The sequence below is a fragment of the Caretta caretta genome, chromosome 1 (assembly GCF_965140235.1).
Source record: "Caretta caretta isolate rCarCar2 chromosome 1, rCarCar1.hap1, whole genome shotgun sequence".
Classification (NCBI taxonomy): Eukaryota; Metazoa; Chordata; order Testudines; family Cheloniidae; genus Caretta; species Caretta caretta.
In genome coordinates, this window is record NC_134206.1 from 9,058,024 (window position 1) to 9,085,956 (window position 27,933).

Genomic DNA, 27,933 nt, shown 5'->3' on the forward strand with positions numbered 1-27,933 from the left:
AGAAAGCTAGAAAGAGTTCTCAGTCATTGCAGTGAAGAAACTCAGCTCCTGTAGATTATTTAGAACAACCTAGAGCAGCATGGTGTCAAAGTGGTTTTGTATATAGCCTTAAAATAATGACCATAGTCCAACTAAGTAACATAGCTGCACAAATCTAATCAGAAAGATTCAGGTCAACCAGAAAGAGAGATTGCAACAAGCAAGCCATGACTCTAAGCAGCTGCCCACCTCTCCTCTAGTTGGTGCTGGCTGCTGCACTGCTGAGCTATGACAAAAGGACCAAAGAGGTCATCTCAGGATGGAGTGATCCTCAAGCAACCCGTCAATGCAGGTTTGGGAAGATTAAAACTTCAGTGGCAGGCTCAGAGAGTAGCACCCTGGCTGACATGGTGTTTCAGGTGTCCATGCCGCACGATGTATTTGCTCACCACGTTATGAATTTTTCATCAACGTTCATGCAGGAAATCCATATTTCGGGCAGAGATGCCTCCTTCAATGCTGAGGGTGTGAAGAAAATCCAGGTATTGCTGCTTTACTGAAATCTCATGAAGAAATTCAAACCCATTGCAATGGGAAAGGAGGATGATGATATCTGAGCCTTCTTTCTGGAGCCATTTCCAGCTCACTGCAGAGCTCTTACTTAATTTCGTACATCTGTAACAGTGTAACCGTGCTGCTGTGTCTCTGAGAGGCCCTTCAGCTCGCTATTGAACTGATAAATTCACTGTATTACTTTACACAGATCAATACCCCAGCAGTTATCAGGGGTTGATGTGACCGAAATTGGTTTCAGCCAATTTGTGAGTGTAATAAATGTCCATTTATCAAATCAATTCATTCAGTGGTGCTTCTTAGACTGCCCACATTCATGGGACCACCAGGGTGACTCTCTTCAGGCGTGTGCCAACTGCAGGGTCACCCTCCACCTGGCAAGCTTCTGAATCTACTAACAAAGGTATTCAGGCGCCCTCAGATTTTGCCAGGCTAGCAGTTTACTGCAGGATCTATAGCAATCTGAACTGAGTCACTGGGTGAGCACAACACTGCTAACTGTGTCAAGCCATCTGGAGGCTGTGAGATATGGAGGAAGAGGATCCCTTTTACTGGATCCTGGTTCTCCCACTTGTCTTGACTGGTTGGGAGCTGTTCTGAGGACTACAGAGCTTAGTGCACACTTAAGATAGCTGTGCACGTGCAGTCAATTCCCCCACAGTCAAACCCTTAACAAGACAGGTACCAAGCATGCTCAGGTCTGGGATTTGCAATCTGTCCATATCAAAGCCATTTTCCTTGGGATCAAGGCCAGGTGCTGGTCCAATTCATTCCTTATCAGATGGCAACTTTCAACCCTCAGATATCTCAGCTGTAGGATTGTTCAGATATGAACAGAGGGTTTTCTCTCACTTCCCTTTCATTCAAAATGGCTGAAGAGTATTTGCTCAAACAAAAAAATGCAAACAAAACAGACAAACCTCCTTTGGGCAGAACCCAAAGATGGGAAATTTTAGTCCTGAAGGTTCAGAAAATCAAAAACTGAAAAGCATGGCAACCTTAACTATAAATGATTGCTACCAGGCACTCAATGTAATGCTATTAATATTATAAACACACACAAACATTTACGTACTGTCTACAGGGAGGATGTGAGGACATGCAACAGAAAATACACATTTTTAAAAGAGCTCTCACCCTTTGTTATATAATCTGAGAAGAGATCCCTTCCTGGGAATCACCAGAGCATGCAGTGTATTTACCCCTGTGTCTGTATATTTAGGTGCAAGGACAAACAAGAGTTGACCAGAGCCAGGAGTGCAGTGATTTGTTAAAGTGTCCTGGAAACATAATCATAAACCATTTAGCTGTTCATTTGCATGAGAGCTTGTAGCATCTAGGCCTTTGTCAGTTTCTAACATTACAGAAGAGACCTGCTTCTTTTTTTCTTGGATGTTTCAGTGCTACCTGAAATATTCTAGTTTGATTGCATTAAAATACATCATAGAAAGTAGGGAGTATCCACATCTGTATAGTACACAGTATCACTTAACTACATTTACGCCTCCTCCCTTCCACAGGGCTAAACTGATCAGCAGATTGGACAGGAAGGAATTTCCCCACTCAGAGTACTGGCAGAAACAGTGGACAGTTAGGGTTTCCCTCCTTCCCCTGGAGCAGTGAGCAGAGATTACCTGTCAGGATCAGCTAGCTGTAATCCCACACTATCACAGTCCTGCCCGGTCCTTCCCTTCTTCTAGAGCAGAAGAGACAGTGGAGATGTAGGACTGAGATATCATTCTATGGAAGATCAAAGAGGAATACTGCTTCCCCATTCGTGAGGATATGGTGAATCAGGTACTGTACCGTTCTTAGTTCTAACTACAGGAGGTTCAAATACTATATAAAAGATAATCATGCAGTGCAATGAGCAAACCAAACCAACCTCCTTCACTCTCATGTTAATTGTTTTTCCTGCTCCACCCATCTCTTCCAGCTTCTCAGTGTGCAAACTGCACCAACCCCCCAACCCAGACTCCGTTAGCCCCTAATTTCAGAACTGCTGTATTAGGTGATGGAAGTTACACATCAGCAAGAGGGTGAGAGTCTGAAGAGAGTGCACTTGAGTTTACTGGAGTCTTTTATTTCAAATGAGATGTCCCCTCACATATACTGGCACTGAAATAACAAGAGGTGTGAGGTAAAACAGATTTAGTCAGTTCAGAGGAAGCTTCTGAACACACAAATTAATGTAACTCGCATGCTTAGCGCAGCAGCAGAAGGTGCAAGCGTCACTATTTTAGCTTCACTGCTATCCTCAGACGCTAGGCACCACTGCTTCTGAAACTGGCTCCTAGACCCATGTCTAAACCCCATTCTCTTTTTCACTCTGGGATGGGAGTCTCTGGAGACTGTTGGGATTATACAAGAGGCACTGAATCAAATCAGATTATTAAATTAAGGAAGAGGTTATAAATTAAAATCTAACCATATCATCTAAATTTGGTAAATCTTAAGAGACATTGTATAGTCTGTCTCCTAGCCAAAGAAACAACATGTGTTGTATCAGTGCTGGAAAGCAGAAGGGCGGCGCACTGATTCCATAAAGTGGCTGCAGAAATAAGTCAATGGTGAGCGCTCAGAAGGCTAACCTCTGTCTAAATTCAACATTACTGAAACAAAACAACAAAAAGGGGGCAGCGGGGATATCAGTCTGATATCCCGAGGCTGCTGGGGTATCTAGCGCATTCCCTATAATTCAATAAGAGAAGCCTCCATAAAGGCAACAGCTTTAATGTGCACAACCACCACCTGTGTCAGAAACAGGCACTACCCATTAATCAAAGCTTCCCAATTAGCCCGTACTGCTGCCTCCAGGCACAGCCGTAACTGTTCTCAAAACAGGGAAGGTGTCTGTTGTGTTAGCAGTGGGAGAGGCAGCTCTTCCATGGGCTGCGAGGGCCTGTCTGTTTTAACAATATTGGTATGGTTTTGTATTTATGATCATCAGCTGCACATGCCTGTGTTCTGACCTTAGCTCTGTCTCACCTTATTGTCCTGTTTCCAGACACTGAATCTGGGTGATGGAATCGTTCAGGGAACTATTAACAAGATATGGAGGCTTTCGGGTCTGGGTCAACGTACCAAATCCAGCCCAGGCTGCTAGTAACCGAAAGCCATTATTGCCTCAGAGCTTTTCAGGCAGCCGGTGTGAAATGAATTGCTTGTGATCAAACTATTAACATATACTGGGTGGTACTAATGCAACTTCACCCACTTGGGGTGCCAAATGAGAGGCCACATGCAGTGTGATTGTCCCTTATGTGCTCTGATCAGCAGTGAAATAATTAACACCACACATTCCAATTCTCTTGGTTAGGCTTCAGAGAATGAATATGGGCACTTCACACCTCTCAGAACTACTGTTTCTGCTGTCTGCAGACTCAGGCAGATCTCACTGGCTCACATTTTAAAGATGTTCTTTACAACCATAAGGGCTAGAATCCTAGGCTGCTGCTGCTGTTTTTTTTTAAACAATGAAAGCTTAGACTCTGGAGCACAAGACATAGCCACAAGGGGAAAGTAACACCTCTCTGAGTTGCCACAAACTGGCCTAATTCGACCCCCTAGAGATTGAGGGTCTCAGTTGTATTCTGAGTGTGACCAATAAAAGGATGAAAACACAGTTACACACACACAGAAGTAAAACTTTTCAATGAATGTCACTTGAGAGTCTCTGAACCCTTATAGCTCCAGAATTATAAACCCCTGGGCTTCGCATGAGACATCTCACACTGTGCGTGTCCTGGTGCTCAGGCAGCCTTCACTGCTGCAATGTTGTTTAGAAGAGGGACGTGAAAATAAAACATATGAACAATTAATAATATGAACTATTGGTAATGGAAGTGGGTAATTCACTAAAGTGTACACCTTCAGAGAACCACTGTCACAGGACATCAATGACCTGCTCTCTAAAGACATCCTTCCTAATGGATTGCCTCTCATCAACATTAAAAAGACTCCAGGACTGTCTCTAGGAGACTGTGGGAAACAATGAACAAGGTGCACAATTTTATTTTTCTTTTTGATAAATGAAAGAGGTAAATTAGCACCCATTATTTACAGAAATGGGCAAAAGAAATAAAGTGATCACCCAAAATAAGTGAAGCTTTAGAGGGCAAGAGAATTTGCAACACCCTATCCAAGAAATAAGTTTGGTAACAGCGATCGCCCAGTGCTGTTCTATGACTGCTAGTTATATACCCTTCCCTTCTGTATATGTTCATATACTGTGCTCATCACTGTAACGTCTGAGCAACTTCCACTAGCGTGTTAAGCCAACACATCAGTCAGGTGGTGTATGTTTTTTCATCCTCTCTCTGGGGGAAGTCTTATTTTGTTAGGGTTTTATTTAATTTTTAAAAATAAATGTACACATTGCAATATGTTAGAGACTGCAAGGTCAAAGAAATATATCAACTACCTGAAAGGGGGTTCCAAAGAGGATGGCTCTAGACTGTTCTCAGTGGTAGCAGATGACAGAACAAGGAGTAATGGTCTCAAGTTGCAGTGGGGGAGGTTTAGGTTGGATATTAGGAAAAACTTTTTCACCAGGAGGGTGGTGAAGCACTGGAATGCGTTACCTAGGGAGGTGGTGGAATCTCCTTCCTTAGAGGTTTTTAAGGTCAGGCTTGACAAAGCCCTGGCTGGGATGATTTAGTTGGGGATTGGTCCTGCTTTGAGCAGGGGGTTGGACGAGATGACCTCCTGAGGTCCCTTCCAACCCTGATAGTCTATGATTCTATCTTGGCCTTGGAGTGGAAGGTGGTGAGGTTTGTGATGGCTCCTGGGGGGTTTCATTCCACAGTTCATTCCCTAAACAATTCCTCTCCCCACTTGGTGTTCACACCCTGGCAACATTTGTAGACAGTTTCCACCTCAGCCTGCGATCTTGTTGGATCTAACAAATTTAATAGAGTCAACCTTGAACGGTCCGTTGCAATATTTGTTAACTACTTAGGCTAAACAATCTATTCAACCTTGTGTTTAGCGGTGACACTCTGGTTAAGTTTCCCTGACCTGAAGAAGAGCTCTGTGTAGCTTGAAAGCTGGTCTCTCTCCCCAACAGAGCTTGGCCCAATAAAAGATATTACCTCATCCACCTTGTTTCTCTAATAGCCTGGAACCGACACAGCTACAACAGCGCTGCATATGATGGGAGGCATTCACGGAACAAGAGACACGAGAGCGGACACAGACTTATTAAATCACTTTGTCCAGTCCTGGCCTGTGCAGGATTGTTCCTTGCAGGATGTTTTCTGGAGCTTTGTCCAATCTAGTTTTAGAGTATTCCATGTAGTGAGGTTTCCAAGCCTTGCTTTGGGAGACTATGCCACAGACTTAAAAATCTTAATCATCAGACCCTTTTCTAATGCTCAGCCTACATTCTCCCTTTCTTAAGATTACCCAAGTACTCTCAGTGGAAAAAAATCCCCAACAACCCTCCCCACTGCAATGCTAAATAAACGACCTAAACCCCTGGTGTTAGCAGCCTTAGATATTTGTAGACAGTGCTGTTGGAAATGAGGTTTCTGATATTATTCCCCTTTCTATTGGTATTCAGTCAATTCCCTACTGAGGGATAAGGGTCAGTGGCACTGTGCTGTCTTTTGGATGAGAAGAAAACCATGGTGCAGTGCATTAAAGATCCCATGGCATCTTCCTATTCCCTGCTCCAACACTAGACAGCAATGCCTCCGAAAAGCTTTCGCCCACGGATACAAGAACAAGGAGACCGCTTCCAGAAAAGGCCCAGTTAACACTTAACTTTGCTAGCTCAAGGACAAACTAATATGGGATTGCAGAAGATTGCAGATCGCTGGCCAAAGTACTTTTAGTGAATCCAAGTGGGAAACACTAAAAAGCCAAGTTATCCTGCCTGCACTATCTATTGATACGTATAAACATAAAATCCCAAACTGCTTTATTAGCTACAGGGCACAGCCATTCAGTATTGCTTTCCAACCAGTGAAGAATAAAACTAGACAAGCAAATGCCAATTAAGATGTTTTACTTCAGTTTCCCAGACTAGTTTCCCTTGTCATGTCCCTTTTTTTCTTGGCTCGGCCTGTGGCCAGAGTGACAGAAGATATTGGCCCCTCCTGCATCTCTGTAATGGGCTCATGAGCATAGCAGAGGGAAGTTTCAGTAACAGGTTGCTGACAAAGAGTTTTAATATTCAGTTCACTATTAACACACAGCACTCTTAATCCGGAAGCCCTACTAACAAACCAGCCAACAAGAGCGCACAGAAAATCTTGCTTTGTCTTTTTGCATAGAGAGGTGAGAAGATCCTCTATTCAACAGACGGGAGCCCTGACAATTCCTCTCTCAGATCTGTTCCTATGTAAGAATGCCTCCTCGAGGTCCCATACTGGAATCACGATACTTCTGATCCAGAAAAGACTACATACTGATCCACATTTCAACGCCAGTCAATGTCACTCCTACATTGGCCAGATGAATCAATGTCCCTGCCAAACCCCCAAAAAAGAACATGAGAACGGCCATGCTGGGTCAGACCCAATGATCCATCTAGCCTGGTATCCTGGCTTCTGATAGTGACCAGTGCCAGATGCTCCAGAAGGAATGAACAGAACAGGAGTACTTGTGGCACCTTAGAGACGAACAAATTTATTTGAGCATAAGCTTTCGTGAGCTACAGCTCACTTCATCGGATGCATTCAGTGGAAAATACAGTGGGGAGATTTATATACGTAGAGAACATGAAACAATGGGTGTTACCGTACACACTGTAACAAGAGTGACCACTTAAGGTGAGCTATTACCAGGAGGAGAGCGGGTGTGGGGGGTGGGGGGAGACCGTTTGTAGTGATAATCAAGGTGGGTCATTTCCAGCAGTTGACAAGAACGTCTGAGGAACAGTGGGGTGGGGGCGGGAATAAACATGGGGAAATAGTTTTACTTTGTGTAATGACCCATCCACTCCCAGTCTTTATTCAAGCCTAAGTTAATTGTATCAAGTTTGCAAATTAATTCCAATTCAGCAGTCTCTCGTTGGAGTCTGTTTTTGAAGTTTTTTTGTTGAAGAATTGCTACTTTTAGATCTGTAATCGAGTGACCAAAGAGACTGAAGTGTTCTCCGACTGGTTTTTGAATGTTATAATTCTTGACGTCTGATTTGTGTCCATTTATTCTTTATCCCCTGTCGTCCAGTCTCAGCTTCTGGCAATCGGAGGTGGAGGTGGAGGCTGGAGCATGAGGTTGTGTGTCTGACCATCTTTGCTAAAAGCCATTGATGGACCTATCCTACATAAACTTATCTAATTCTTTTTGAAACCAGTTATACTTTTGGCCTACGCAACATCCCCTGGCAAGGAGTTCCACAGGCTGACAGTGCGTTGTGTAAAAAAGTACATACTTGTGTTTATTTTAAACCTGCTGCCTGTTAGTTTCATCAGGTGACCCCTGGTTCTTGTGTTGCGTGACTCTCTTATGTGTTACGTGAATCTCAGTCTCTTCAAGCAATGAGCATGAGCCCTCTGCATCAATGAAAACCCTCCTGGGCCTCACTGTGAATTAGGCACTCGTCCCACCTCTGCACATCAGTTCACCGCAACAGTCTGGCTGTAATTAGTCCAGGATCACAGATTCAGGGAATACTACGCGCTCTCTTTTTTGTAGAATGTAGAACAATTAACAGTAACTGATCTTACCAGCTCCCACTGTTGCTATGGCATTCTCTTGCCCAATGATATGCTCTTTTAGCCGCTGCTCCAGGGGAAACCTGCGTCGTTCCTCTAACTCTCTTTTACGCTGCTCCTCCTGGAACTGTGGAAAGGAAACGAATACTATGAGCAAAATATTTTCTCATCAAACAGCAACTAATGTCTATATAGTGCCTTTCATGCAAAGGACCCTAAAATGCTTTGCAAAGATATACATGAATTAAACACAGGGATCACTTTTCCTAATCACTGAAAAGCAGCTATATGTGGGGTGGGACATGGCAGTTGTTAACAGCACCCAGTGCTACACTGTACAAATTTAGGAAAGAAAATGAAAAATATTGTATCTGGGAGAAAATGAAGGGGGGGAATTTAGGTGGCAGAATGTAATTATCCAAGCAGGATTTTACCTGGGCGGTCTTTAATGACTAGGAGTGATCAGAAACTTCATTGTGCATCTCATTTGAAAGATGACACCAATAGATGGCACTTTGTTAGGCCAGTGATTTAACACTAACTGAGTGGGAAGAGCACTACCTACTGAATCGCCCAGCCATGTAACAACGAACATCAGCTTGCTTATCTCAATAAATAAAAATACTCATTAATAATATCTGGATCTTCCTTAGGATCTTCTATTCAAGGATCTCAACACATTACACTGGTTAATGAATTAAGCCTTACAACAACCTGTGAAGTATGGAGGAACCATTATTATCCCTATTTTATAGGCTGGAAAAAGGAGGCACAGAGCGGCTAAACTCCAAAGATCCCAAAGGGCTTTGCATGCACATAATGTACAAAGGGGTCACGGACAGAAGTTTGTTTACTTCGAGTATTTGCCTTCTTTCAGCTCCAGGTCACAAGGAAATCAGTCCTGCTCCTCTTGCATGAGGAACTGGGCCCAATGATTCATGCATTTGTCCTCTCTGCACTCTGTTACTGAAATGTGCCGTATCTGAAGCCGAAAACAATGCCAAGTGTCCAGCTGGCGCAGTGTGCAGCTTCCCACCTCCTCCTTCATGGGTTAGGCCACCGTGAGCCCATCAGGCCAGTGCTTCAGTTCTTCCACTGGCTCTCAGTCCCCTTCCCCTGACAGCTTAAGGCCTTAAAATCATTAAAAGATCCAGTCCCAGCTCCATTAGACATTGCGCCCCCATCTCTGAACCACCAAGCCAGCGGCACTCCTCTGGAATGAGGCAGATCACAAACCCAAAGCAAGGTGTGGAATGAACTTTCAGGACATTAGCTGAGTCCAGGCTCTGATCATCTTTAGGAAATGCTGCTAACGCTGAGAAAGCCTTTCCCACCATGACCGGAATGACATTCACAGCCGCAACTATCTCCTGCTCCTCAACTGGAAGCTGAAAAAAATCCAGCCTGAGCAGAGATTTCTATAACTCGACAAAAAGGGACGAACCAGAGACTACATGAAGTCCACTAGGGACTTTGCTATTGCCAGTCAAATTTTACATGGAAAGTGCCTAGAAACTGGTGATGGGAGACAGCACAAAAAGCCTACGAGGGATCAATTGATAGGGTCTTTTCAACATGAGAGAAGCTGACAAACATCTACTTATGAGCAGAAGACAAACCTTAGAGCAATGTTTTAAAGGGTATTTTGCAAAGGTGTCAGGACGTCCTATTTAAAGGGGCTTCTGTCAGGAGACTTGAATTAGTCACCTTTGAGTAATTTGAGCAGACAGTTCCCTTTTAAAATTCCCATGTTGCATTTCACAAGTGTAGGGTTCTTAGCCCTGGAATCCTGGCCAAGAAGCTGGAGTACACTGTGGCTCTCTGAATTGCCTTGGAACTTACTAGGAAAAAATCTGCCTTCCAGTGAGCTTGCACTGGGGGAAGCTGTGACAATTAGAAACAAGGAGAACAGAAAGGCCTGAAGAACACAGCAGTGAGGCTTTGAAAATCCCAATGACTGGGCATCCAGTTGTGACTGGGCACCCAGGTAGCTTTGACACCCAGTACCGAGAGCAGTTTTCCAAGGGACAAACACTGCGTGCTTTCTGCTTTGGAAATTCTGCTTATTGTCTGACCATCCAACTCCTCTGCAGAGCACCAAAGATGGCCGTCTGTACATCCCTCTGCATATGACTTACCCAAGGTCAATAAGTGAGTCAGTGGGACTGAACACAGGCCTCCTGGCTAACGCTCCTGTGCTCTAACCACTAGACAATTATGCCTTGTTGGTACACTGAAAATACAGCACCCTGATAACGGACGTTGATGCAATGCAGAGATTTAGCTAAAAGCAGATCTTTCTAAGGGAACACCTGGGACTCCAACTGGTCTACAATCTAAGCATTTAAACTGTCTTCTGAAGGTGACACTCTCGCAACAAAAGCTGAACTCTGCTGCGAAAGCTGCAGCAGCCAGAGTGGATAAAACACATCAGCCAGTTTGCCAGTGTTTCCCTGTTATGGTAGTGACCCTGACAGAAGTTAAAAAAAATAAATAGCAAACAATCCAATTTTGGCTGCTGCTATCAGTCTACTGTATAACTGAGAGATCCCATCAGTCCTGATGTTTCATATGGAGCAATAACTTCACTGCTGATCCCAGTGGAATGACACATGGAGGATAGAATCCAGTGTGTCAACTGTGTATCTCCCGCAGGCTTCGTATATATCACCAGGCTCAAACTACTGCAGCTCCTTCTATATATCTATGTCTTTCTATATATCAGGACAAATACTTAATTTTTTTTTAAAAGCAGTGTGAGGAATATAAGCTGTGCTGGTGGAATCCATATGATCAGTTCTGCTTTAGATGTAAAAAGAAGGGAGTGCACAACAGGAGAAGTAATGGAAGAGAACTGTGATGCTTGTCTCTTTGGAAATCATCTCCCCCGGGAAGAGCAAGCCCAAAGCACCTGTGACACATGGTGCTGGAATTTAAAACAGGAGGACACAAGAGATTCGGGGAAGGAAACGAGACTATTCAGCTCACGAAGAGAGTCTGCACTTTAACGTCACCATGAGCAAAGGCAAGCTAGTGCTTTGCAGAATCCCTCCCATTGCCTCTGCCTGAGCATCTCTTCGGGGCAGGCCACTCAAAAGAGGCACCAGAGTGTTGAGTGAGAGCATGTCTGCTTCTCTCTTCTGAACGGAATTCTGTCTTGCATTATTGTGTTCCACTCCCTCGTCCTATGACTGCAGCTGGGTTTGAAACAGGAAAACGCTTAAGTTACACTGAGATTGGATAAACAGGTCACTCAGGCTCCCCACAGCTACAATGCTTAATGCAGCGCTGATGAGCCCATTGGGAAATGGATATGAAAAGGGTCTACCAAATTCAGGGCCATGAAAAACATGTCATGCACCGTGAAATCTGATCTCCCCTGTGAAATCTGGCTATTGTAGCTGGCGGTGCTGCCTTCAGAGCTGGGCGCCCGGCTAGCAGCCGCAGGTCTCTGGATGCCCAGCTTTAAAGGCAGCACCACCACCACCAGCAGGGCAAAAGTAAGAGTGGCATGGTGTGGTATTGCCACCCTTACTTTGCTGCTGCTGCTGGAGTCAGAGCTGGGTTCCTGCCCACCAGCCACCGCTCTCCAGCCACCCAGCTCTGAAGACAGTGCAGAAGTAAGGGTGGCAATCAATGCCCCCCCCTCCCAATAGCTGTGTGCCCCCCCGCCCCAGCACCCCGTGACCCTCTTTTCAGCTGGGGCCCCCTCAGTTACAACACTGTGAAATTTAAGATTTAAATATTTGAAATCATGAAATTCAAGATTTTTAAAATGCCATGACTGTGTAATTTACCAAAATGGACCGTCAATTTGGTAGGGTCCCAGATATGATCTATTAGACACATACCGATTATTATTACCGTGCCTATGCAGTAAAAGAAGGCATAATTCCCCGCTGGGGAACAACCAATACCAATATAAACTCATTTATACCAGTATAACTGCATTCACACTGGGGGTGGGTTGTACTGCTTTAACTATACTGGTGTAGTTAAAAATGGTACAGCTTATGTGTGTAGACAAGGCCTATGTGAGGGCAAAGCCTGCACCATCATCTTCCTGGGACTTTGTTTTTCTATTTCATGTTTCACAAAGGTTTTGTTGGGAAGATTTCTCAGGTCCAGGATGGAATTTCTGAGAGACAGAAGGAGACACCTCTGGAGTTGCCAACTGTCCAGTAAGACAAGAGAGTCCTTTGGCTCAAGCCCCACTCTGCCTGATTTGGAGCAGCGACTTGACCCTGGGTCTCCCACCTCCCAGGTGAGTGACCGAACTATCAGGCCTGGGATTCTGGGGTGGGTCTCTCTCTAGTTTTTTCCCAAGGTCCCGTTTTCATTCTGCATCAGAAAGACAACAAATTTCAAAACCTTGGCACTTTTCACAAAATGAAGACAGCAAAGAAAAAAATAGAAGAGGAAAATCCACCATTTTATAAACAGAATTTGAGGTCAGGCCATTATCCTTGCCCATCTGTCTTGGTTTTATACTGCATTCATCACTGTAATATCTAGAGACCCTTCAAGTTTTTGACAAACAGGAGCTTTCTTCCTAACCCTACCTGGAAGAAGTTTGTTCGAACAGAGGCATTTAACAGGGGAGTTTCGGAGGGAGTAGCGCCAGGCTCAGCTACAGACTTCTGTGCTTGGAGGTAACAGGACTTAGTGAATGATGTGTTTGGTCCCTTTGTGGATTGTTTGTTTGACTGTTGTTTGTTCGCTCTCTGCGTTCAGGCTGCATAGCTGGGCTGTGGGCCTTGGAGTAAGTCCTTGGACCTTTGATCAGTCCAGCTGTTTGAAGTCTCTGCGAGGTTATTCACTCCCTCTGGAGCTCAGCTGAGCTAAGCAGGGAAGACGTGGTCACTTGCTAGGCGAACTTGAGAGCTGTGAACAGAGGCCGCTAGCAGGGGAGTGTGGAAAGGGACTGTGAGAGTCTTTCCTTCCAGCGTCAGCACTGTGTGTGATATCAAGATGGCCAGTGATGAAACGGTGGCAGTGACCGGCAATGGATGTGTTATGTTCTCTTTCCTGCCTGATGACATAAGGGATTTCCTGGGCATGAAGTGGAATTTGGTGACGCTACTGGGAGGAAAAGATTCTTGAACTGGGGGGTGGGGGGCAAGTTGAGACGCTACTAAGAATCAGAGAAGCCGAGGAGTTCCTAGACAACCAGATTCAGGAAATACCAATACCCAGGTTCCAGGCAGAACAGAGCTGTTCACAAAGGAATCAGTGAGAGGGGGAGTCATAGAGGAGGCCTGGAAGTTCATAACCACAATAGGTCAAGGAAGCATTGTGTATGGTTGCAGACAGATGGCCCGTGGCCATCAGAGAGAAGAGAAGCAGGAGAAATTCCACACTGCTAGAAGTTTCATATCAGTATCGGGTCCTCAAAGTAGAAATTACGAATGATACCACTTTAGATCCAGCTGGTTCAAGAGAATGGGTAGCTGTATGGGACAGGTATGGATGGATACAACCTATAAGAAAATCAAGCTTACCCACACAGATTTCTCCAGCTGTGCAAGGAAGACAGACAATCCTTGCTGGAGATTCAATACTCAGAAGAATTGAAAGAACATTCTGCAAGGAACAGATGGACAACAGGATGGCGTACTGCCTGCCTGGAGCCAAGACATGAGATGCTGCTCTAAGCCTGGATAGGCTTCTGAAGTCTATGGGCAAGGAACCATTGGTAATGGTTCATAGTGGCACTAATGACACTGCGTCGCGGGATATCTTGCAGATAGTAGATGATGTCAAGGGACTTGGAAGCATGCTGAAGAAGAAGAATGTCCAAGCAATCTTCTCTGAGATCCTTCCTGTCCCACGAGCACAGAAAAACAGACGGCAGAAGATGCTGAAAGTGAATCACTGGCTAGGTAAGTGATGTAGGATGGAGAGCTTTGGTTTTGTGGAACATTGGTCCACCTTCTACGGGGAGAAGGGGCTGTATAGTTTGCATGGCCTCCACCTCAGTAGAAAGAGGACCAATCTCCCCAGGGACAGGTTGGCTAGAATAGTCAGGAGGGGGGTTAAACTAATAGCAAAAGGGGAGGTAAAAAGTGGGAAGATATGGACACTCAGCACAAAATTCAAGATGCTGTGAATAAACTTAATCAAGAAACCAAACGACATGAAAAGAAAAAAAAAATAAATTGCCTCTACCTTAATGTTAGGATCCCGGGTAACAAACAAGAGGAATTCGAATTGCTCATTTATGAGCATAAATTCAATCTAGTTGGTGTTACTGAAACCTGGTGGGATGAGTTGCACAACAGGAATGTTAAAATCAATGTTTCTAACCTATTTAGGAAGGATCGAGTATCCAAAATGGGATGGGGAGGGGCACTCTACCTCAAAATTGGCATTACCTGTTTCTGAGTCACTGATAACTCAGAAGAAAACGGTCTTGAATGCTTATGGATCATACCCTAACAGATCAAGCACAAGATAGGGTATTAGTTGGTGTCTGCTACATACACCAAATCATACAAGGGAACAGGATGACTGGCTCCTTATGCACCTATCTATAATGTGTAAAGGGGGAAAAAACCTGTGTGATCATCGGAAATTTCAATTTCAGTGGCATATGCTGGAGGTCTCATGCTACTTGGAATTTCTAAACATTACAGATGACAATTTCCTAATTCAAAAAGTGTTGAGCCAACACAAGGGAATTCTATATTAGACCTTGCCCTAACAGACGAAGAGGAACTGACCACAGAACTAAAAGTTAATGGTAGCTTATGTACAAATGATCATGACTTGATCACATTTATAAGGTGTAAGCAGAATAAAGTCCAGAGTAGTAATATATATACTTGGTGCTTTAATAGGGCAAATTTCATAAAGCTGAAAATAATTATGAGCCAAAAAAGCTGGGAGAAAGAATTTAATCAGGAAACTGTGAATGATCATTGGGAATCATTTAAGAACACCTTACTAGATGCACCGAAAACCACAATCCCACAATTGAGGAAAAAGGCTGCACTGGTTACAAAATCAATCTGGTTGAGAGGGAAGGTGAAGACAGCTGTAAAAAAATAAAAATTAAAAAAAAAATTATTTAACGAATGGAATAAAGGTGAAGTTGATAGTAATGAATATAAATAAGAAGTTAGGAATTGCAGAAAATTGGTAAAGGAAGCCAAGGGACACAAGGAGAAAGCTATGGCCAGTAGTTAAGGAAATAAGGAGTTCTTTAACTATATTAGGAACAAAAGGAATGCTAACAGTTATACTGGTCCATTACTAGATGGAAATGGTAGAATTATCAGTGATAATGCAGAAAAGGCAGAAGTGTTCAATAAATATTTCTGTTCTGTATTTCAGGGGAAACAGATGATGTAGTCTGTGGCAGATTTAATCTCAGGAAAAGCTTCCTAATCATATCAGCCACACTATCAGAGGCTCGTTCACCTGCACATCTACCAGTGTGATATATGCCACCATGTCCCAGCAATGCCCCTCTCCCATGTACATTGGTGAAACTGGCCAGTCGCTACGTAAAAGAATAAATGGACACAAATCAGACGTCAAGAATTATAACATTCAAAAACCAGTTGGAGAACACTTCAATCTCTCTGGTCACTCGATTACAGACCTAAAAGTTGCAATTCTTCAACAAAAAAACTTCAAAAATAGACTCCAACGAGAGACTGCTGAATTGGAATTAATTTGCAAACTGGATACAATTAACCTAGGCTTGAATAGAGACTGGGAGTGGATGGGTCATTACACAAAGTAAAACTATTTCCCCATGTTTATTTCCCCCCCCCCCCCACCCCAGTTCCTCAGACGTTCTTGTCAACTGCTGGAAATGGCCCACCTTGATTATCACTACAAAAGTCCCCCCCCCCCCCCCCGCTCTCCTGCTGGTAATAGCTCATCTTAAGTGATCACTCTGGTTACAGTGTGTATGGTAACACCCATTGTTTCATGTTCTCTATGTATATAAATCTCCCCACTGTATTTTCCACTGAATGCATCCGATGAAGTGAGCTGTAGCTCACGAAAGCTTATGCTCAAATAAACTTATTAGTCTCTAAGGTGCCACAAGTCCTCCTTTTCTTTTTGTGAATACAGACTAACACGGCTGCTACTCTGAAACCTTCTTAACTATGAATCTAGTTATATTATACAATGATGATAAAACACTTTCCATTCCAGCAGTATCTTGGGAATATATCTTAAACAGCAGCTCCTAAAGTCAGATATTTTAAATCAGCAGGTCCAGATAACTTGCATCCAAGACCTTTAAAAGAGCTGGCTGAGAAGCTCACTGGACTGTTAATGCTGATTTTCAATAAGTCTTGGAATACTGGGGAAGTTCCAGAGGACTGAAAGAAAGCTAATGTTATGCCAATATTTAAACAGGGTGAATGGGATGACTCAGGTAATTTTTGGCCTGTCAGTCATCAATCCCAGGCAAGATAATGGAGCAGCTGACATGGGACTCAATTAATAAAGAACAAGAGAACTGTAATGTAATTAAGGCAAATCAACATGGGTTATGGAAAATAGATCCTGTCAAAATAACTTAATATCTTTATTTGATGAGATTACAAGTTTGGCTGATAAAGGTAACAGTGTTGACATAATATAGAATCATAGGGCTAGAAGGGACCACAAGGGTCATACAATCATAGAATCACAGAATATCAGGGTTGGAAGGAACCCCAGAAGGTCATCTAGTCCAACCCCCTGCTCGAAGCAGGACCAATTCCCAGTTAAATCATCCCAGCCAGGGCTTTGTCAAGCCTGACCTTAAAAACCTCTAAGGAAGGAGATTCTACCACCTCCCTAGGTAACGCATTCCAGTGTTTCACCACCCTCTTAGTGAAAAAGTTTTTCCTAATATCCAATCTAAACCTCCCCCACTGCAACTTGAGACCATTACTCCTCGTTCTGTCATCTGCTACCATTGAGAACAGTCTAGAGCCATCCTCTTTGGAACCCCCTTTCAGGTAGTTGAAAGCAGCTATCAAATCCCCCCTCATTCTTCTCTTCTGCAGGCTAAACAATCCTAGCTCCCTCAGCCTCTCCTCATAACTCATGTGTTCCAGACCCCTAATCATTTTTGTTGCCCTTCGCTGGACTCTCTCCAATTTATCCACATCCTTCTTGAAGTGTGGGGCCCAAAACTGGACACAGTACTCCAGATGAGGCCTCACCAATGTCGAATAGAGGGGAACGATCACGTCCCTCGATCTGCTCGCTATGCCCCTACTTATACATCCCAAAATGCCATTGGCCTTCTTGGCAACAAGGGCACACTGCTGACTCATATCCAGCTTCTCGTCCACTGTCACCCCTAGGTCCTTTTCCGCAGAACTGCTGCCTAGCCATTCGGTCCCTAGTCTGTAGCTGTGCATTGGGTTCTTCCATCCTAAGTGCAGGACCCTGCACTTATCCTTACTGAACCTCATCAGATTTCTTTTGGCCCAATCCTCCAATTTGTCTAGGTCCTTCTGTATCCTATCCCTGCCCTCCAGCGTATCTACCACTCCTCCCAGTTTAGTATCATCCGCAAATTTGCTGAGAGTGCAATCCACACCATCCTCCAGATCATTTATGAAGATATTGAACAAAACCGGCCCCAGGACCAACCCTTGGGGCACTCCACTTGATACCGGCTGCCAACTAGACATGGAGCCATTGATCACTACCCGTTGAGCCCGACAATCTAGCCAGCTTTCTACCCACCTTATAGTGCATTCTTCCAGCCCATACTTCCTTAACTTGCTGACAAGAATACTGTGGGAGACCGTGTCAAAAGCTTTGCTAAAGTCAAGAAACAATATATCCACTGCTTTCCCTTCATCCACAGAACCAGTAATCTCATCATAAAAGGCGATTAGATTAGTCAGGCATGACCTTCCCTTGGTGAATCCATGCTGACTGTTCCTGATCACTTTCCTCTCATGCAAGTGCTTCAGGATTGATTCTTTGAGGACCTGCTCCATGATTTTTCCAGGGACTGAGGTGAGGCTGACTGGCCTGTAGTTCCCAGGATCCTCCTTCTTCCCTTTTTTAAAGATTGGCACTACATTAGCCTTTTTCCAGTCATCCGGGACTTCCCCCGTTCACCATGAGTTTTCAAAGATAATGGCCAATGGCTCTGCAATCACAGCCGCCAATTCCTTCAGCACTCTCGGATGCAACTCGTCCGGCCCCATGGACTTGTGCACGTCCAGCTTTTCTAAATAGTCCCTAACCACCTCTATCTCCACAGAGGGCTGGCCATCTCTTCCCCATTTTGCGATGCCCAGCGCAGCAGTCTGGGAGCTGACCTTGTTAGGGAAAACAGAGGCAAAAAAAGCATTGAGTACATTAGCTTTTTCCACATGTTCTGTCACTAGGTTGCCTCCCTCATTCAGTAAGGGGCCCACACTTTCCTTGGCTTTCTTCTTGTTGCCAACATACCTGAAGAAACCCTTCTTGTTACTCTTGACATCTCTGGCTAGCTGCAGCTCTAGGTGCGATTTGGCCCTCCTGATATCATTCCTACATGCCCGAGCAATATTTTTATACTCTTCCCTGGTCATATGTCCAACCTTCCACTTCTTGTAAGCCTCTTTTTTATGTTTAAGATCCGCTAGGATTTCACCATTAAGCCAAGCTGGTCGCCTGCCATATTTACTATTCTTTCGACTCATTGGGATGGTTTGTCCCTGTAACCTCAACAGGGATTCCTTGAAATACAGCTAGCTCTCCTGGACTCCTTTCCCCTTCAAGTTAGTCCCCCAGGGGATCCTGGCCATCCGTTCCCTGAGGGAGTCGAAGTCTGCTTTCCTGAAGTCCAGGAAAGTCTAAGGATTGCCAAGATGAAGGATTTATTGTGTCTAAATGATCCAAGACAGGATGGCTAGCCAGCCTCCTTTTAAAAACTTCCAGTGAAGGAGCTTCCACAATCTCCCTAGGCAATCTGTTCCATTGTCCTACTGTTCTTTCAGTTTTTCCTGAGATTTAATCTAAATCTGCTATGCTGTAGTTTGAACCCATTGCCTCTTTGCTGCCTTCCGTGGCAAGAGAGAAACACTTTTCTCCATCTTTTTTTGGCAGCTTTTCATGTGTTTGAAGACTGCTATTAAGTACTTGAAGACTGTCCCCACTTAATCTCCTCTTTTCCAAACTAAATATACCCGGTTCCTCCAGCCTTTGGTCATATGGCTTGCATTCCATCCCTTTGATCATCTTTGCTGCTCACCTCTGGATCCTTTTCCAGTTTCTCTACATCCTTCCTATACATTGGTGACCACTACTGGACACTGTACTTCAGCTGAGGCCTAATCGGAGCCAAGTAGAGTGGTACTATCACCTCCCATGACTTGCATGCCATGACTCTGTTAATGCAACCTAAAATTGTATTTGCTTTTTTTGCAACAGCATTGAACTGCTGACTCATGTTGAGGCTGTGATCCACCACAACTCCCAGATCCTTCTCAGCAGTGCTGCTGCTAAGACAGTTATCCCTCATTCTGTATTTGTGAATTTGGTTTTTCTTCCCTACGTGTAGCACCTTTGGTTTTGTTGAATTTCATTTTTTTGTCCCTAGCCCAGTTCTCCAATTTATCAAGATCCTTCTGGATTTTAGTTCTACCCTTCAAAGTGCTGGCAACCCCCTCAGCTTTGCATCATCTGCAAATTCGATCAGTCTGCAAATATGCTCTCTATTCCTACACCCAGGTCATTAATAAAAATGTTAAACAAGACCGGACCCCAAAGAGATCCCTGTGGAACCCCACTTGAGACATCCCTCTAACCTGACATCACTCCATTAATAGTTACTCTTTGTTTGTGGTTGTTTAATCAATTATGTATCCACTTAATGGTAGTTCCACCAAGCCCACATTTCTCCAGCTTTCTTTTCAGAATGTCATGTGGGACTGTGTCAAAAGCCTTGCTAAAGTCCAGGTATATTATGTCCACTGCATTCCCCTATCCAGCAAACCAGTTACCCTGTCAAAGAAGGAAATCAACCTGGTTTGGCATGATTTGTTCTTAGTAACTCCATGCTGGCTGCTTGTAATTACCTCTTCATCTTCCAGGTATTTGCAAATTGAATGTTTTATACATTACTCCAGTAGCTTCCCAGATATCGAGGCCAGGCTGACTGGTCTGTAGTTCCCTGGCTCCTCCTTTTTAAAGATGGGCACTATGTTAGCACTTCTCCAGTCTTCTGGGACCTCTCCTATCATCAATGAGTTTGTAAATATTATTGCCAGTGGCTCCTAGATTTCTTCAGCTAATTCCTTCAGTACTCTTGGGTGAACAGCATCTGGCTCCGCTGATCTGAATTCATTCAAATTGGTCAGACGATCTCCGACGTGTTTTTTATCCCGATTTGCATCCCTTCTCCTTTATTTTCTCTGGTAACTTCACTAGTCATCCAGTCACATGTTATTTTTTGTGAGAAGACTGAAGCTAAGTAGGCACTGAGCAACCCTGCTTTCCCATCATCTTCCGTGCCAGCTCACCTTCAACACTGGGCAGCAGACCCACACCGTCCTTGATCTTTCTTTTTTGTCTGACATATTTGAAGAACTCCTTCTGGTTGTCTCTTACATTCCTTGCCAGCTGGAACGCATTCTTTGCCCTGGCTTTCCTGATTCTGTCCCTAGACACTCGTGCTATTCCCATGTATACTTTCTCGGTGGCATGCCCCTCTTTTCATTTCCTGTATGTATTCCTTTTGGTTTTTAAATAGCTCAAAAGCTCCTTGTGCAGCCACACTGGCCTCCTCTGGCTCTTCTTTTCCTTCCTCTGCAGCGAAATCACTTGATGTTGAGCCTCCAGCATTACATCTTTTAGGAACTGCCCCTTTGACTCCTTTCCAACTTTCTTCATTGTTCTTCAGCCCCCCCTCCACTGCCCTCTCTGATTCTTTGGCATGCTGTGCCCGCGTACCAAATCCTGACTTCTATCCAGGAAGTCTTCATTTTCTCTGACGCAATGCAGGGTCGATACTTGGGCCTCCAGTCCTTTGACCTTTTCTTCCAGTGTGGAGACCAGCTTGCACTTCGCACAGACCAAGTCACTTCTCTCCTCTAGGAGAAAGACAAACACAGTGCATCCTGTGCAGGTCATAACAGCTGACCCCTCACTATCCATTTTTTCTACCTTTGAGCAGGAGGTTGGACTAGATGACCTCCCAAGGTCCCTTCCAACCCTGATATTCTATTCTAAGAGCCTCCTCGGATAATGTATTTACTGCTCGTACAAGCCTGAAAAGCAGAAACTCTGTGGGCTCTTCCCCAGGCAAACTCCCATACAAATTCCCTCTGTTTGCATCTCCTCTCTTCGCTGCTCACTAGGTTCGCAACATACTTAGACTTCTGTAAGGCATTTGATTTGGTACTGCACAACAAATTGATTAAAAAACGAGAATGACATCAAATTAACATGGCACACATTAAATGGATTAAAAACTGGCTAACTGATAGGTCTCATAATGTAACTGTAATTGGGGAATCATCACTAAGCGGTCCCAAAAGGGTCCCACAGGGATTGGTTCTTGGCCCTATGCTATTTCACATCTTTATCAAGGACCCGGAAGAAAACAAAAACATTACTGATAAAGTTTGCAGATGACACAAAAATTGGGGGTGTGGTAAATAATGAAGCAGACACATCACTGATTCACAGTGATTTAGATTGCTTGGTGAACTGGGTGCAAGCAAAGAATATGCGTTTTAATATAGCTAAATGTAAAAGCATCTATCTGGGAACAAAGAATGTCAGCCACAGTTACCAGATAGGAGACTCTATCCTGGGAAGTAATGACTCTGAAAAAGATGTGGGGGTTGTGGTGGATAATCAGCTGAATATGAGCTCCCAAATGTGACGCTATGGCCAAAGAGCGACTGTGATCCTTGGATGTATAAATGGGAATCTCAAGGAGTAGAGAAGTTATTTTACCTCTGTATTTGGGACTGGTGTGACCACTGTTGGAATACTGTGTCCAGTTCTGGTGCCCACAATTCATGAAAGATGTTGATAAATTAGAGAGGGTTCAGAGAAGAGCCACAAGAATAATTAAAGGATTAGAAAACATGCCTTATAGTGATAGGTTCAAGGAGCTCAGTCTGTTTAGCTTAACAGAGAGAAGGTTAAGGGGAACTGCGTAGTCTATAAATGCCTATGTGGGAAACAAATATTTCATAATGGGCTCTTTAACTTAGCAGAGAAAGGTACAACACGATCCAGTGGCTGGCAGGTGAAGCTACACAAATTCAGACTGGAAATAAAGCATACATTTTTAACAGTGAGAATAGTTAACCATTGGAATAATTTACCAAGAGTCGTGCATTCTCCATCTCTGACCATTTTTAAATCAAGACTGGATGTTTTTCTAAAAGGTCTGCTCTAGGAATTATTGTGGGGAAGTTCTCTGGGCTGTGTCATTCAGGAGGTCAGACTAGATGATGACCTTCTGGCCTTAGAATCTATTCATTGTAGGGGTTTTTCTGTTTGTTTTGTTTTTAATTTAACACACCGAAGTCTCAGATTTGGGGGCACAAGCAGAACTCTTGCTCCAAAGGCCTGCAGTGTAGTGGAGCTGATGTCCCAAGAGAGGGTTAGGCTCGTGCCAGTCTCCTGCACCCCAGACTAGTTGGATGAAGTGCAGCACTTCTGCCTTCGAAAATGACTCTTGCCCTCTTAGCCACAAGGATGATGGCAGAGCAATGACTGCAGAGGGTCATGGAGACATTGACACAGTTTATGACGGCAACCTGCCGAAGTTTGGGAGGAAGGACTGAAGTGCTGGGACCTGCCTTCGTTAGTTCTTTGGGTGCGACTCTGTGCTGTGACTCTAAGAGGCAATGCAAAGACCTTGCCCCCCAGGAGGATGTGGGGTTCAAGGGGCTTTAAGCCAACTTTCTGCCCTCCTAATTTTTGGCTGTTCCCAGGCTGGAGAGGCCCCTGGTGTAACTCAGCCCTGGACTTCTCTATGGCTGCAGCACAGCCCTGAAAGTCTGCAGGGCTGTGGGCTGCAACCGGACCCGCAACACCTCCCCATCCCTGGCACACTCCCTACACCAGCACCAGTGAGGGAGTCCTCAGGAGGCAGCCTTATGTCTGTCTCATCGGGGTCTGTGCCAGGGGACTCCTCCTCCAATCAGAACTGGGTCTTTTAGAGCCACTTTACACTGCTCCAGCCCTTTTATCCATAGAGGGGCTGGAGTGGGGGGTCAGGATCTCACTCTCTGTTTGTTAGCAAGACATAACTTTCACTGATTTTTGACACCAACCATTTTTCTCCCTGTGCACGACTGGGCAAGGCTCCCTACAAAGCAAGTCACAATTGTTCCTTAGTCTGCACTGCTTGCTTCCTTCCTGTGACCCGGAGACCAGTGAACTCCCATGATCAGTGACTGGGGCAGTCAGTAAAAGCCAGGGCTCATGCACAGTGTTACTGCTACAAAGACATTACTGGAGAGGAAATCTCAAAGAGAGCCTGACCTTGATTACATTTGACTTTAGCCACCAGTCAAAGTGACACTCCATTACATGGCGTGAAGTGCTATGAATGGGGACTGTTTTCCCCCTCCGATAACTGATCTCTAGTTCTTCTGATTAAACTTTTATAGAACATCATTGCCATATAAGTGGATTACACCAGTGTTACGTGTTCTGAAAGAGAGGTAGGGACTGATACCCTGCTCTTCTTGTGCTAGGCAGGGGGTAACAAAGCTCCTAGGCTCACCTGGGCTAAGAGGTTCTTGTGACATAGTGCCAAATGTAAAGGAGGAGAACCCGTCTTTTTAATAAGAGACGCACTGTATTAGCTTTGTCAGACCTCACCTTGAGATAGCAATCCCTGGCTCCCAGTTGCTAATATGAGCCTGGTAATTGTGATCACTGGCTTTTATTATTCTTTATCCAGTATGGCACCCCTCCCAGCCATGATTTCATTTACGGGAAAATATTCAAAGAACAGAGGTTCAAAAGCACAGCTGCTAGTGAGGCTGAATGACTGCAGAGAACCTGGCCATGTGTAGGACACAACCTCTTTTACATTACAGGAAAAGGAATTTAAAAGATTAAATAAACTAGGATTATATATTTGTTTTCAGCTGGAAAACGTGTCAGGGATACAAACTAAGCTATTTAAGTAATGCCAGTCTTTAGAGATTTTGGGTGGCACTTCATTCACATCAAGGGCCAAATCTATCCCTGGAGTAACTCGATTTGTTACAGTAAGGATTACTTTGGCTCAAGATCTTTGCTTCTTATGAGGTTATTGGGATCCTGCTCTATCTTTGACTGTGCAACTCCATGGATGGATGATCTGCATAGTATGGATGTCCAAAACAGGAAGGGCATGGCCTAAAAAGAAGCTAGCAGGAACGCGGGGGCCTCGTGGTTTAAGAAGATGTCTGAGATCCAGGAGATCTACGTTCTAGTTCTGGCTGTGACAGGGATGTACAGCTTTAGGCAAGCCTGAAGTCACCAGAACTATCGGTCTGTACTGACTTTCCTACTGGCAGTCTCTGCAGTAAGGTCAAGAACAGAACTGGCCCAGAGACTAACTCAGAGTTGAGGCACACCATCAAGCTAATGCTGGGGATGATGTCTTCATTTCCCCTATTTTGGGGATAAATAAAAGGACTTCAGTATTCAGGGCTGTTAATCTGCCACCTTTCACCAGCAATAAAAGTCACACAAGACAAGAGCCTGGCCTCTTTACCACCTATTTACCTACTTTGGCCTATCCCTTTGCTCCTAGCTCTGTCTGTTTGGCAACACATTCAGGTTTAATTTAGCATTGTGAATCAGCTTATCTATACACACAAAAAGATTCTTATAACACAGTAGAAGCATGCACAGAATTCTTTTTAAAAACAAATTTAAAAATACATATGAAAACTCCTTGTTACTCTGTCACCAGGATATGTAAATAAAATATATGTGATATGTCTATCTGGTGAATAGTCCTGCCAATTCATTCTCCAGCTGTGATTAAAATGAGAAATACATTCTCAAAGACTCTCAGTGGAGTGCAGGAGTGGGAATGCAACCCTGCTACCACCACATCCCCCTCAGCAGAATATTCATCACAAACCAGCTGCACCGACTTATGTTTTATATACACCCTGCATCATTTTCATCAGCAACATGCACATATTTTTATCTCCTCTCCCTCCTCCAGCTACTCACTCCCTGACACTGGACTCCAGAGGCCATTTAACCAAGAGATGATTTTTTTCTCCTCTCACTGATTTAAGAATTTTGTGCTCAACATTTCTGTTTTAAAAATTTTAAAGAGCCGCCCTGACTGTTACAACTCACTCCAATATGAGATATGAGAACCATCAGCTCAATGGAGAAATGCCACATTCAAGATCTTCCTTCTTGTAACAGCAGTGCATAGTATAAGAGGATGCGGCATTAGTCTAGTAGTTAGAGCAGGGGACTAGTAGCCAGGAGACCTGGCTTCTACTGTTAGCTCCACCAAAGACTTCCTGTGTGACCTTGACTCTAGGTTTGACCTTGGACAGTAAATGTGTTTTTGCTTTGTCTACATTAGATGCTAGGCTTTGCTTAAAACCATGTAATTAGCAGGCTGGCTAACACAATTTAACACACCTCTCATTTTCGCAGCCTAGACAAGTTTTTAGGCCCACATTTTCAAGATGGCAAATTCAATGTCTAAAGCTGGGTAACCAAAAATGGAGGCACCCCAAAGTAGAGGCCACTTTTAAAAACATGGGCCTTAATCTGCATGGACCTCAGCTTCCCCATCTGTAAAATGGGGACACTGATCCTTACCCACTTCAAAGAGGGCTTGTTAGGCTTAATGCACTGCGTGACTTGAGATTCTTAGAAGAACGGCACTCCAGAAGGGCAAATCATTATTACTACTTCATAATGATGTCATTACTATTTTAATAAATGTACCTAATAACTTTAAATGCTGTTTAGAACTGGTGTCAGTTCTCCCTATCTAATGACCAGGAGCTTTATCATTACAAGGAAGAGAAGAAGGATGATCTAGTGGTTAAGGCTAACTTGGGAGATCCAAGTTTAATCCTCTGCTCTGCCAGACTCATCTGTGTGACCTTGGGTAAGTCACTTAGCCTCTCTGTGCCTCCGTTCCCCAGATATGAAATGGAGACAATGGCACTGCAAGTTTCCCCCACTCCAGGCCTATTCACTCCCTGGGCTCTTTACTGCAACTGCTGATGACAATTACTGCAACTGTGTTTTTTCCCTCCCTTTGACAAACACGTCCTTGTGCAGTACGTATGACTCCATTGTATCGAGGGAGACAATGAGTCTGGGAGAGGTTAGGTGAATGGTCCGAGGCCAGTCCAGAAGTTAGGATTGGTGCTCAGGAGTTCCTGGATCCCAGTTCTGAGACTCAACCGCTAGGTGAGACCTCACACAAGGATCTGTCTTGAACTCAAAAACCTCAGGTGTTTCAAAAGAGAAGATGGAGATAGCAATCTGAGTTTACCATACTCTGCCTAGAGGCTACTGGGATAAGCAGACAACAGGTGATCTTATTTGTGGTATGCATCTCAATGATAAGCCACAAAAAGCAATACAAGAGGCAGAACAGGTGGCCATAGATATATCTGAAGATAATTCTAACACTTTTAAGTTATACATCATATAACTTTAAATCATTTCTGAAGATACTCTGCATGTCGTTCCAGAGACATTGAAAGGATCAGAGATGTAACCATGCTAAGGTATCCTTCCAGAAGGTGTAGGAGCTGAAACAGGCCCCTTCGGTTGAAACCTGAAAAGGAAATAGAACAGGAGTACTTGTGGCACCTTAGAGACTAACAAATTTATTAGTCTCTAAGGTGCCACAAGTCCTGTTCTTTTTGCGGATACAGACTAACACGGCTGCTACTTTGAAACCTGTAAAGGAAATAGTAAGTCACCTGAATCAGACTCACCTTTGTTTCTGATGCTTTCAGAAGTTTCATGACCTCCCCGTCACGGGCGTAATCTAGTGGTGCGTGCCCCATTTCATTCCTCTGCAGGGGGCTGGCACCTGATCATAGGGGGAAAAGGAGGGATCAGAGTTCAAACATGGGGCAGAATAAACATGAAGCACGACTTGTGACCCCTACGCTCCCCAGTGTCCTCTTCTAACCTTTGCTCTGAGGGCTATTCAGATCAGAGAGGGACAATGTACAACCAGCACATGTAAGGATGTCAGGGGAACAACAAAAGGAGAGAGTCACTTAACAATCGGCTTGGCAGGGAAAGGCTGTTGTGATGATGAAAGCACATGGAGTGCCCGAAACAAAACACAGCTTCATAAAAGCACCAGCTACTGGGCCTATGGCAGCTCCATGGAACTACTGCAGTTTCAATTGGATATGGTATTCTTCTTCACTGCCTGGTCTGAACTGTTGTCTAGGATTGCTGTGGCCTGTTAAACAGCTGCTGCCTTCTGCCACAGAATTGGCTGCATTTCAGCAGTGGTTCTTCTTCATCTGGACAACTCATCTCTTTGGGAGTTAAAAAACAGCCAGAGAGACTCCAATAGGCACCCGCATGAGAGAAGTTCTACACACCATGTCCTAACACTGAGAAAGCTTCCCACCACCCCATCACCATCCAAACCACACTGCACTAGGGACGGCAAAAAGGTCAAATCAGCTGATCCCTGGTGCCTTGGCGGCATGTAGGGCAAAATATGGTCCACTAGCTGTGATGGTCCAAGATTAGGATTGGTAGATGTAATAAG

General features: G+C 44.2%; 1 protein-coding gene across 2 annotated transcripts in view; it reads right to left on the reverse strand.

Annotated features, from left to right (window-relative positions):
* Positions 1-27,933, reverse strand: part of CLPB (ClpB family mitochondrial disaggregase) — a 145,579-nt gene that overhangs the window by 33,243 nt on the left and 84,403 nt on the right. For both annotated transcript variants that reach the window (XM_048838534.2, XM_048838526.2), the window contains exons 6-7: positions 27,134-27,231; positions 8,229-8,343 (exon numbers count right to left, since the gene is read on the reverse strand). In XM_048838534.2, coding sequence (XP_048694491.2) covers positions 8,229-8,343; positions 27,134-27,231 — 213 coding nt within the window. The remainder of the gene's footprint in view (positions 1-8,228; positions 8,344-27,133; positions 27,232-27,933) is intronic.